This window comes from Malania oleifera, chromosome 6 (genome assembly GCF_029873635.1).
Source record: "Malania oleifera isolate guangnan ecotype guangnan chromosome 6, ASM2987363v1, whole genome shotgun sequence".
Taxonomy (NCBI): Eukaryota; Viridiplantae; Streptophyta; class Magnoliopsida; order Santalales; family Ximeniaceae; genus Malania; species Malania oleifera.
In genome coordinates this window covers 73,675,523-73,688,407 of record NC_080422.1, presented here as the reverse complement: position 1 = coordinate 73,688,407, position 12,885 = coordinate 73,675,523, and the positions used below count along the sequence as shown (strand labels likewise).

The 12,885-nt window shown below is 28.6% G+C and overlaps 1 protein-coding gene across 1 annotated transcript; it reads left to right on the top strand.

Moving 5' to 3' along the window:
• The first annotated feature begins 4,237 nt into the window (after positions 1 to 4,237).
• On the top strand, positions 4,238 to 12,614 carry LOC131158644 (polygalacturonase ADPG1-like). Its single transcript, XM_058113512.1, has 10 exons — positions 4,238 to 4,571; positions 7,674 to 7,726; positions 7,855 to 7,977; positions 8,411 to 8,548; positions 9,733 to 9,903; positions 10,716 to 10,923; positions 11,451 to 11,532; positions 11,818 to 11,926; positions 12,165 to 12,278; positions 12,384 to 12,614. Exons 1-10 carry the CDS (start codon positions 4,238 to 4,240, stop codon positions 12,612 to 12,614), a joined length of 1,563 nt encoding a protein of 520 aa, XP_057969495.1.
• The last annotated feature ends 271 nt before the right edge of the window (positions 12,615 to 12,885 follow it).

Below are 12,885 nucleotides of genomic sequence, written 5' to 3'. Positions count from 1 at the left end.
TAAAAATAATAATCTCTCTTTCTATATTGTTAATCACTCTTTTTATATTCTGGACAATTTTTTTTGCACGACCTAGTAAAGTAACAATAGCCTCAATAAGATTACCCTTTTTGATTGAACTAAGAATATCATGACATAATTTTTTATCACCCCCAAAAACATCACACACCTTGTCGATGACGACGTCATCTACGAGACCATCAACGGTAGGATGAGCGGTGGGCTTACGTTGCTCAAGAATACTAAAGAGTACAAAGAGGAAGAGGAGAGTTGATACTAGGGCTAACTTCATGTTTTTTCTATAGCTAAGTTAGATAATTTGTTGTCTAATTAGCCAAGATGTGTGTTTGTTTAGGTTCTTTAGGTTCCTTTATATACTATAATGTGGAAGGTACTAAAAGTACATGGGCACAATGTTGCAGATATCGAAACTGATATTGCGACTATTTTTGGCAATATCAAAATGCACATTATTGTGTTTGGGTTCTTATCATTTAAATCATGGCATTCTACAATTGAATACTATTCAAAATATTTTATTTTAATATATATAAAATAAATTTTAATAATAATGATTAAAATATTTCATATTAAAAATATCATTATATACTTATATTTAATGTTGTCATTATATTAACATTATTTCTTATATTTATGTAGTATATATTTTATTATATATATTATTTTTATATAATAATGTTAAAATTTTTTCTATACTGTAGCATTATTAGATTTTATTATTATAAAATATGATAATGATTAATATTTTGTTTTACTTTAATATGATTTGAGTTAGCACTTGGGATGAAACCCTAAAGTGGTCTACTTATTCTCTCTTTTTAATAGAAAATTCCCATTTCAAAAGTTTTTATATAAAAAGGAGGACTAGAAACTTTAGACCAATATATACACAATAGCAAAAGAAAACAGAACTAATCGTGCAAATAGAAATCAAACAAAATTGAAAACAAGAAGAAATCAAATCCTAATCATGTTCTTATGCTCTATTCCAAAAGGATTAAAACCCGAACATGTACTCCTTTGAGCGAGAATTAAGGTGGTCAATCATGTATTAAATATGTAGCCAATGAAATGCTTTGTGCTGAAGACAAGATGGACTATAAAAAGAGTGATTAACAATATAGAAAGAGAGATTATTATTTTTAGTATTTTTATTATCATTGTTATTATTATTATTATTATTATTTTTATTTTTATTTTTATTTTTATTTTTATTTTTATCATTCTTATTATTTTATTTTATTATTACTTTACTATAATTATTTTTACTATTTCTATTTTTATTAGTATTATTATTATTTTTAAATATTATTATTATTATTATTATTATTATTATTATTATTATTACATTACTATCATCATCATTATTATTAATATATTATTATTATTATTATTATTATTACCATAAAAGTATTAAAAAAAAGAGAAAAAAAGGAAAAAAGAAAAGCAGGGCGCGGCACATGCTTTTTAGTCTAGGGTTTTGAAATATTTTTATATAATCAGGGGAGGGGTCTCGCATACAAGGGTTTTGAAAAGAAGGGCGCGGCGTATGCCTATAATCATGGTTAGGATTTAACTACTTCCAAATGTATATCTTGTGAATTAATTTTTAGGAAGTTCATGTTATCATATATTGGTTTTTTTAGAGTTTCCATATAATGTATGCTAAGTTTTAGGGTTGCTATAACTTTATTTTTTTTCTTTCCGTGTGTGTGTATATTTTATGATTAACGTGAGGGTTTAGTTATTTCCATATTGGTATAGTTGTATTTATAGGATATTAGACATGTGTATCATTATGATTATTACTTCTTATTATCACTATTATAATGTGTGTTAGGTATTATGTATTATTATTATCATGCGTTGAATTATTATGGTACTATTATGATATTATTGATATGTTAATGAGTAATTATTACTATTATTATTATTTATTATTTATTATTATTATATTTATTATTATTATTATTATTATTATTATTATTATTATTTATCATTTATTATTGCTATTATATTACTATTATTATTGTTATTATTATTATTACTATTATCGTCATTATTATTATTATTATTATCATTATTATTATTATTATTATTATTGTCGCGACGTCCCGGCGAGCGTGTGCCCCGAGCAGCGAAATAAAAATCATATTTTAATATTTTCAGGAAAAATCATGGAATGTCGGAGTCGCTACTAACCTTTAGTGTGGTTAGAACATGTGATTACTATCCCGTTAAGAGTAGAATGGGCCCACGTTACCAGAGCTGGGGTCGGGAGTTCGATTACGCGAGGGGAAGGTACGAGCACCCCCTACGCGCCCGTTCTTACGAACGGTATCTAACTAATTTAGAATTATCCCTAAGTTAATCTAGTAAGTCTTTACTCCTCTAGTAAATTTATTAATAATAGCCCTAATATATTATAATGATAATACATTACCTGTAATAATACTACTACTATAATAATAACACATATATATCTCATAATATTAATAACACATAAATACCAATACGATATTATAATACCACTTTAATATATATATATATATATATATATATATATCATAACACGTAAATATTAATACTATACCATAATAATACTACTTACATAATTTTACTAACTATACAATATGATAATAATATATCTTAACAAATACATGCAAAAACCATAACTATAAATAATCAAAACTTTAACATAACACTAATAGAGCCCTAATGTTAACAATAAAGGAAACATTTAAGAACATAACAATAAATCAAATCCTAAAAGTTAAAGGTAATATAAACAAACATGGAAACAAATAAAAAGAAATTATAGAATTAGACAAACCCTAAAATAAATATACGATGTCAATCAAACCCGCAATAATATACAATAATATGAAAATAATCAAACGTGCAATAATATGAAAATAAATCAAAAATCCCCAAAAATATGTACTAATAATTTGGAAACATATGAAACCCTAAAGTTGAAATGTGATAACAATATGGAAACACTCATAACCTTAAAATTAATAATCAATCTATATAGAGGCAATTAAACCATAAAAATATTAATAACATGGAAACCAATCAAAACCCTAAATATAATAGGCAATATGTATAATAATAATAATAGCCTGGAAATAATTAGAACCTTACAATTAATGTACAATAACAATGTGGAAACAAATTAAACCCTATAATACACATGCAATATATACAATAATGGAAACTATTACACAAGTAAAATTATAGGAAGCGATTTAAACCCTAGAATTAACAGATAAGACATACGACAATAATTATAGAAATAATTTAAACCCTAAATACACAATATACACTAAAATAAATAAAAACTCTCAAGATAATATATAACAATAACATAGACACCCTAAATAATAAATGATTATATTACAATGATTAAAAATACAATGATAACATAAACACTTTACACCAATATTCAAACAATAAATATGGACATGTAATAGGGTATTAAAAAAAAATAATCCAACAATAATAATATTATTTAATATGTACAATAAATTTAGACATAAATAAAAACCCTTAAATATACCACATGCAAAAACACATAGACAATAAATATACAATAAACCTACAAAAATTAATACCATAAGACAATAGCAAACATATATGGAATGATAAAATATATACCTAATAAATAAAGAAAATACATAGACTATAATATTACATATCAATATAATGAAAATATTAAACCAAGCCACTGCATATATATAGAATAATAACCTAGAACCATGATAGAAACAACATAGAATAATGATAAATCATAATAAATCTAAATATATATAATAACAATTAACATACATCCTAATAATCACATAAAAAAATTTACCTTTATGAAGAAGGTGACCGGAGCGGGGCACGGCGACGGCGAACGGCGGCGGGGCAGAGAGTTTGTGGCGGCGACGGAGACGACGGTGGCGATTGAGTTGACGGGGTTGTGGTGCTCTGTTCGAGTGGCTGCCTGTGCTGGAGAAGCAGGAGCAGAGGAGCTTCTCGAAGGATCAACGCAGGGGAGAACCTGGTGGTGGCTGTGGTGATTATCTCAGTTTCCAGCAGGACCAGCAGCCGGAGAAGTGCTCGGGGCCCTGGTGGTGCTGTCGTGAAGAGTTGCAGGTGCTGGAGTGTAACCGGCTGGAAGGAATAGTGGTCGGCTGGTTCTGTGGACTGGGAGGAAGACAAGGGGCTGATGGTGGTCGTGAATGGGCGGTCTGACGGTGTGATTCTGGTGTGGAGACGGTTCTCGGTTGCTGTGGAGAGGCCGAAGACACCCTCGGCTGGAGCTGTTGCTGGTGGCCGCTGCTGCTGGCGGCGTGAAGAGGGGAGGCCGGGTGATTGGTGCTGGGACTGGTGCTGCTACTTTTGGCCGGAGATGGAGAGTGATGGCAGCTGCAATGGACGGGCTACTGGATGCGGGGCAGCGACGGGACAGAGGAATGAGAGACAGAGAGGATGGAAGAAGAAGAAAGAAGAAGAAGAAAAGAAACAGCTTTTTGTTTTCTTGGTGCTGCCTTGCCTGCTGCGTGTGCCCCCCACTTTGTAAAAAATTTTGGAGCCTAGACTCTTCTTTTTTATTTTATTTTGCCTTTTCTTTTATTTTTCTGCTTTTACTCTTATGAAAATAATGAATATGGTAACTAAATATAATAATAATAATGATAATAATAATAGTAATGTAATAATGACAAGATTTGAAAATAATATAATAATAGTATGATAATAATCATAATAAAGTAATATTTAAAAATAATAATAACAATAATAAGGATAATAAGAAAAATAATAGTAAAGTAATAATAATAATAATTATAACACTCTAATAATAAAATAATATTTAAAATAATGATAATGATAATGATAATAAGAGAAATAATAATAATAATATATTAATAATAGTAATGAGAATGGTAATGGTAATAATAATAAAATACTATAATAATAATAATAATAATAATAATAATAATAATAATAATAATAATAGCAAACTAATAGAAATAAGAATAAAGCAATAATAATAATGTATGAAGATAATAATAATAATAATAATAATAATAATAATAATAATATAGTTATAATAATAATAATATATGAAAAATAATAATAATAATAATAATAATAATAATAATAATAATAAAAGTGATAATAATAATAATAATAATAATAATAATAGTAATAAAATAATAACAATTAATAAGGTAATAATAATAATAATGAAAATAATAAGAGAGGACCCCTTGTTTTATTTGGTTAGGGCAAAAATAGGGTGTCTACAATTATTATTGTATTTATTATTACTATTATTTTTATTATTATTGTATATTATCATTAGTGTTTTTAATATTATTTTTCTATACTCTTTATTATTATTATTATTATTATTATTATTATTATTATTATTATATTTTAAATTATACGTATGTTTAATCGTATTATTTTTTCTAATGTGTATTAATTTGTTGTCATTTTGTTATTATGATATTTTCGTTCTTAACTATTTTCGATTTTCTTTCCCTATAATTTCAAAAAAGGGTATGAACTTTCGGATTTCACGTACCCCAGTTCTGAGGGAACACATATTTAATACGTAAATATTTGTGTGAGGCATTCACGTACATATGCATTTGGTAAATTCACAAAAGGAGTAACATAAAAGGTTTTTTAAATTTGCTTTGGGATAATTTCATAATTAATTAGGTATCGTTCATAAGAATAGATGTGTAGGGAGTGCTCGTACCTTCCCCTCGCGTAACCAAACTCCCAATCCTGGCTTTGGCAATGCAGACCGATTATACCCTTAATTGGACAGTAATCAAGTGTTCTAAACATACTAAAAGGTTAGTGGTGACTTTATTCCTATTTTTTTTCCCAAAAATTAAACATTAAATTTTTATTTCACCACCCGGGGCACTTGTGCTCTGGGATGTCGTGACAGTTAATTGAAAGTTTATTTAAATTTTGAATTTTTGGAAGAGTGTCGGAAATTTACATTGTGTTTCATATTGAGAAATCAAGTTCACTAATACAGAGATTTTATTAGCTACATAGTTAAACTCTACTTTTAGTTACTCAAGTACTGAATCTTTGAAGTATTGCTGAATTCATTCTATATTTTGAATTGTGTTTTGGTTATCTTGGTTGGATTGAATTAAATTGTTGAAAGGGATATTCAAATTGGTATATTTATTCATAATGGTTTATAACTAAGTAAATTTCCACTAACTTTGTGATTGAAAAATAATTTTGTATGTGTGGTTGCGGAACTTAAAACAAGTTGAGAAAGAATTAATTAAAGAAGGTATAAATAAATTTTGAAAACCCAATTCACCCTCCTCTTGGGAATACACCTTCCTTTTCCAATTTTACTATTAATAATTATCAACGTAATAAATTTGACTCACTTATAAAATGCATTATCTTGATATATTTACTTACCTCGTAGTTTTTTGTATTAAAATTAAATTTAGTGGATAAATTGTAAACATAAATAAGTTGGCTGATTTATAAAACCTTAGCCTAGTTTATTTTTATACACCCAAAGTTGGACATGTTTTGATAATTAAAATATTAAATGTCAACATAGATTACGTACGATAGACAAGAAAATATCATCGTACTTTTACTTATTCCTAACTTCTAACTCTTCATTTGGTAGTTGCAATATACATGCCATCACCAGTGAGTCGTGGACAATGCCATAAACAAGTCTTCATATCATTCTTCTTATTCATTCTTGATTTTAATTTAGATAATGAAAGAATTAGTCTACATTCTAGGACATAAAGTTCCCTAGTTAGCTTAGTTTGGCAAATGAGAAATACAGAAAGATAAAAAATAAAAATAAAAAAAGAAAAAGAAGAAGAAGACATACTTCGAGTCCACTTTTTTAGGTCCCATATATATCCTAACCATTGAGAGCCATCAATTACATTTTTACTTTTTCTTAAATTTGGAACTCTTAGTTTAGTTAGTTTATCCTAAACATCTCCTCACCACTAAGAGCCTCCAATTACAACTGTATTAATCAATAACTCAATATTAGTTTTCCAAATATATCATTTTGAATCTAAAAATAGTAATTTATTGTCTTTAAAATCTCTCATCTCTTGCTCAACTCTCAAAATCCATTGAAAGCATCTGTTGTACGTGTAGGGATTGTCTTTAACTTTGGTAAGCTTCGTAAGTTTTTCACTTTCTTCCTCGTTCAATGTTTTTGATATTAAATTTCAAGCACTGTATCAATTAGGCACATAAATAAATCTTAAACACACATCGATCCCATTCCCGTGCAAACCTTGTGTTTAGTTGATACACGCAATCATTTACTGTGATCATTTAATTAACATATGTAGTTAACTAATACCCTTTTATCTTAAAATTTCACGGTACATGTTTAACTTTATAGAAACTATAATACTAATTGTACTTTCAGACCCTCTAATGACCCTCTAATTTCATTCATAAGCCAATAAAAATTGGCTAGTTATCCAATAATATAGAACAATTAGCAAGAAAAAACATGAAAAAAAAAATTGTCTTCTAACATACTCTGGTTATGAAAAATAAATCATAGTTGATTATTTACTTATTGATGTGTTCGTTTATATTTTGTGTATCTTTTTCTATAGGAAGTTGGGGTAGTACTACTAGCATGGCCATCTCAACTTTGTCACGCGTCATGGTGAGAATTAAGCGACTTTTGGATCATGGGCATCAAAAAATTTCTTGGGTTGATGGAAAATAAAGTTCAAACTTTCTTCTTTGGACCATTAGCGTTTTAAATTCTCTTTCTATTTTCACATTTTGTAGGATACGTTCTCCCTTATTCTCATTCTGGGGTTGCTTTCTTATAATATTGATTCCTCAAAGGCGGATGATTTTAACGTCCTAAATAGTGGAGCTGCCGGCGATGGCATCAGAGACGATTCCCAAGTAATTTTAAATAATAATTTCTTCACACACACATACACACATACATACACATGCATGATACATATTAAGGTTGATGGGCCATTTGTTTTTTCTTTTTTTAATTTAATTTATTAGAGGTTCATATATTCTTAATACGTAATGAGAAGTAAATCATCTTAATTCTCGTGTCTCTTTCGGTGACCTTACCCTCTTAATGTTCAAACTTATGACCTTAAAAATAAACATTTTGAACTATAACTATTGAAATAAATGTTGTAGAATACCAATTTCAAACTTTAGATTTGAATTTCAATATAATCTTATTCAAATCAAATACAATTTCAAATGGAAAATCAAATACAATTTCAAATGGAAGCCTCTCCAAATATTGGATAAAAGAAAATTGATTTGAACTTTATAATCATAACATAAAGTTTTAACTATTTTATTGTAGGCATTCCAAAAGGCTTGGATTGCTGCATGTGCTGCAACTACAAACAATCCGACAGTGGTGGTACCAGCGGGGATGAAATTTTTAGTGAAGCCAGTTGGCTTCAATGGGCCCTGCAAATCTCCTACCATCACTTTTCAGGTATGCATGAACGGATTTCATAATGCTAGTGTCGATTTTTTTTTTTTTTTTTTGTTAAATGCTTTCGCTGCAAAATTCTAGGGCTGTTTGGATTCTGGAAACATTAAGAAAAGAAAAGTTTGAAGGAAATTACTTTTTTTTTTTTATGTTTGGTTATAAAAAAGATTGGGAAAGAAAATATAAAATATGTTAAATGGCTTAACAAAATTTTGATTTCATGCCTTGTTGACATTTGATTTTTCTTAATTTTTAATTATATTTAAATAATTTTATAGTGAAAAAATAAATTTTTTATTTTCTTTTTTCAATTAAAAATCTTAATCCAAACTAACCCTTATAAGAATAGTACAAAATAAACGGGACGAACTTGACACGTTATGAGATTAGATTTATATTTCAGTGGATATCAATTTTATATTTAAATGGAAACCTCGATTGTAGGACTTGCTGTGCCAATTGGCTAAGAAATTATTAGTCCATTATCCACAAAAAAATGTTACAAAATTGTTGTCATCTCTTTATAATATATTGCACGATAATATATACATATGAATAAAAGGTTCATAGGTTTGGCACTTTTGTTGATTACTTAATTTTGCCCTCTAAAATTCTTTAGGCTTCATTTTGGTAAAATTAAGATTTATTTGAGAAAATGAAGAGACAATAAAAGGAAGGAAAGTAATTTTTTTTATTTTATATCTCACTATATCAAATATTATAAAAATTATTATTTTTAATATCATTAGAAAAACATTAAAAATAAACGTTATTACATATTCATTTTTCTTTCTTCTTTTCCTACTAACCAAATATGTAAAGTGGAGCTCTTTTATTTATTTATTTATTTATTTCTCTGTTTTGCTAATTCAAGTTCCAAATAGAGCCTTACTGCAACTTTTGGACTAAGATTTTTTTTTTTGAAAAAAATAAAAAAAAAAATGGAAAATATTTTATATTGCTTTTTTTTTTTTCTTTATGTCGATTATTATTAAATGTACAAATTTATTCAAATATAATTAAAAATTTAGAAAATAAAAGCTAATGATATATAAAATCATTTTTTTTCTTGATTAATTACATATATTTTATTTTCACTCTCAGTTTTTTAATTATTTAATATAAAAGGAAGTAGCATTTTTATGTGATATTAATTTTTTGATTAATTTAAATTAAATTTTGGATAGGTGAATGGGGAAATTATGGCACCCGATTCGCCTGGAGCATGGGCCAGGCTTGATCAGAGTCAGTGGTTGGCTTTTAAAGGTGTACAAGGTCTCCGGTTTAGTGGACCGGGTTCAATCAATGGCCGGGGCCAAGGCTGGTGGAATCAAAACTGTAGGGATGATCCCTCCTTGGTATGTAATACAATTTCCCTATCTAAATTTGCACTGTTTTTAATAAAGTAAATTTATTTAACTTTATTTACCTATTTCACCACTTCAATTTAAATGATTTAATTACTGATACCATTTTCAACTATTCTTTTCTTGCTTTTCAGAAGGGATGCACTTCCTTGGCACCAACTGTGAGTATTAATGCTTTCATTGCCTAACACAAAATTATCTATAAAATACTTGGAAATTTTTCGTAATCATCTTTTGAATATTAAAAAAGAAAAAAGAAAGAATAAATACGAAATGTATGTAGTTGTTTGGTTCATATGTTATCACTATTAATTAATTGGTTATAAGGAGCGTGAAAATCTTCAATATAGTGGATCACCTAGTTATTAAAAAGGTGTGTATCTATATATATATATGTATGTATGTATGTATAATGATTTATCTTCGGGAATGTTTGACAGAAGCATTCACTAACCAATTAATATGATTGCTGAATTTGTGAATTAGGTCTTGAATATAGTTTGGACTATATCTAAATCTCTAAATATTGGATATTTTTTTAGTCATCTAGAAAGTAATTGAACACTAAATATCTATGTAAAACAAGGAGAAGTAGTCATGAAGTATTGTGAAATTTACATTCTCAGGGGTCAAAACGTCTAACAACTAAATAAACTTTCTTTATCAACTTGCAACTAAGTGAAAATAAACAAGGCCGGCCTCATTACATTCCAAATATATAACAAGTAATATTATTGATATTATTGAATTATAAAATTTACATAGAGATTAATGTATAATTTTGGAATTATGTATATGATCAGGCGGTGAAGTTTCTCTCATGCAAAGATCTAAGTATCACAAATTTGCACTTTGTGGACTCTCCCCAATCGCACATGTTACTGATGGAGTGTAACTCTGTGTATGTAAATAATTTGAACGTGAAGGCTCCAGGCTTAAGTCCCAACACCGATGGTATTCACATACAAAGTGTTACCGACTTAACCATTTCCAATAGCATCATAAGCACCGGTAAGCATAAAAGGTTCATTTGGTGGATAATATTTATGAGATTATAATGAAATGTCAGCAAAAGTTATTCTATTATATACTTTGAAATGTTATCAATAAGGACATGCAAATCAAGCAAAATAAGCGTAATAAAAAGAACAATGTAACTAACAAAATGGAAAAATAAAGGATAGTCTAGTCCTTTGGCATACTAAGATTGCTTACTTAGAGATGGTTTATAGGAGAGGCCTAGGTAGCCCTATACCATATAAATGGGTTAAGTCTCTCTCTCTCTTGGTTAGTTCTTATATCACAACTACATTGCATAAAAAATACGTTGAGAGTGCTTAACCCATATAGCCATAACCAAGTAAAGCTACAAAAACTAACACTCCTTAATTAATTGATTAGTCCTTCTTTTATTTTGTCCTTTTCTCATTTTTCCCAATATTTGGCTCACCAAAAAATTATTAATCAATTCTTAAATTACTTACTCATTTTTATGCATTAAAATTTGATTTTTACTAGTTGCTTTCATGAATCAACAGGCGATGATTGTGTTTCCATTGGTGATTACACTTCTAACATCAACATCACCCATATTATGTGCGGACCTGGACATGGAATAAGGTATGGTATTGCCTTTTCTTTTTTAAATTATGTATAATTGACTGCACAATTGGAGGTAATCCGTCTCGTGACTAATACTGCTCCAATGATATGAATTTGAAACTTGCACATAAAAGTCTCGAACTCTAACTATAAAGATGGAGAACATATAACAGACTTAATTGTGTGATTTTTGCTTTATGGAGTTAATTTTTCAGCTAAGATGTGTGTGCACACTCATGTATGTACTAATCCAATAAGGCGAGTCATAAATTTTTTTTGCTTATTTGTGAAACAATTAAACAGCATTGGAAGCTTGGGTAAGGATGGAAATGTTGTACGAGTAGAGAACATTCATGTGAGTGATGTTAACTTCACAAGAACTACCAATGGAGCTCGTATCAAGACATGGCAGGTACATTTGTACATACCAAGTTTCTTTTATTTTTTAACTCTAATTTATTTTCCCTTTAAAACTTGGAGTTAAACAACATGCGAAATAAAGTTTTCATCCCCATGATTAAATAACATGCAAAATACTTTTCAAGTAACACATTTTATTATGAGCATATATGCTTGATCAAGATCAAACTTTGTGTACAAAACATCCTTTTCTTGTATAGTTTGAATACATTTGATGTAATGAAATACAGGTTGGGAAAGGAAATGTTCGAGGGGTCTCATTCCAGAACATCAAGCTTAATTCTGTGGAAAACCCGATAATCATAGATCAAAATTACTGTGATAGAAGCACCTGCATAGAACAAGTAAGTCAACATAAATTAACAAAAATCCTCATACATTTTAGTTCACACTTTGCATTCTATAAATGATATGTTTCTAAAAACTAATTGATTAATTAATTGTTACAGCCAACTGGGGTTCGTATAAGTGATGTGACTTTTAGGGGCATCACAGGTACTTCGAGCACTTCCGTTGCAATTAATCTAAAATGCAGTCATGCAGTTGCTTGCACTGGAATAGTGTTGGACAATATTCAACTTACTTCTAATATTACCGGACAATCAATCACTTCCAACTGTGTCAACGCATATGGAGCAAGTGTTGGAGTGGTGCGACCCGTGGATTGTATCAAACACTAACCTAATTATATGTCGAGAGCTATGTATTTTGGGTCGATGAGTAGCTCAATACCAACCAACATTTGGTCACCATGCTAGATCTTTTTTCTTGGATAACAAAGTGAAGAAGGATTTGAGATTAGTAGAGATGTCCTAATTCGGGAGATAAAATTATAGAAGAAAGGAAGGGGGTTGGCAATATAAAGTTCAATGTGTTTTACATAGATCGGTGTAATTTGATTTTTGTGCTAAAATATAATAGGCTATAGGATTTTACTATGTACGAAAATAT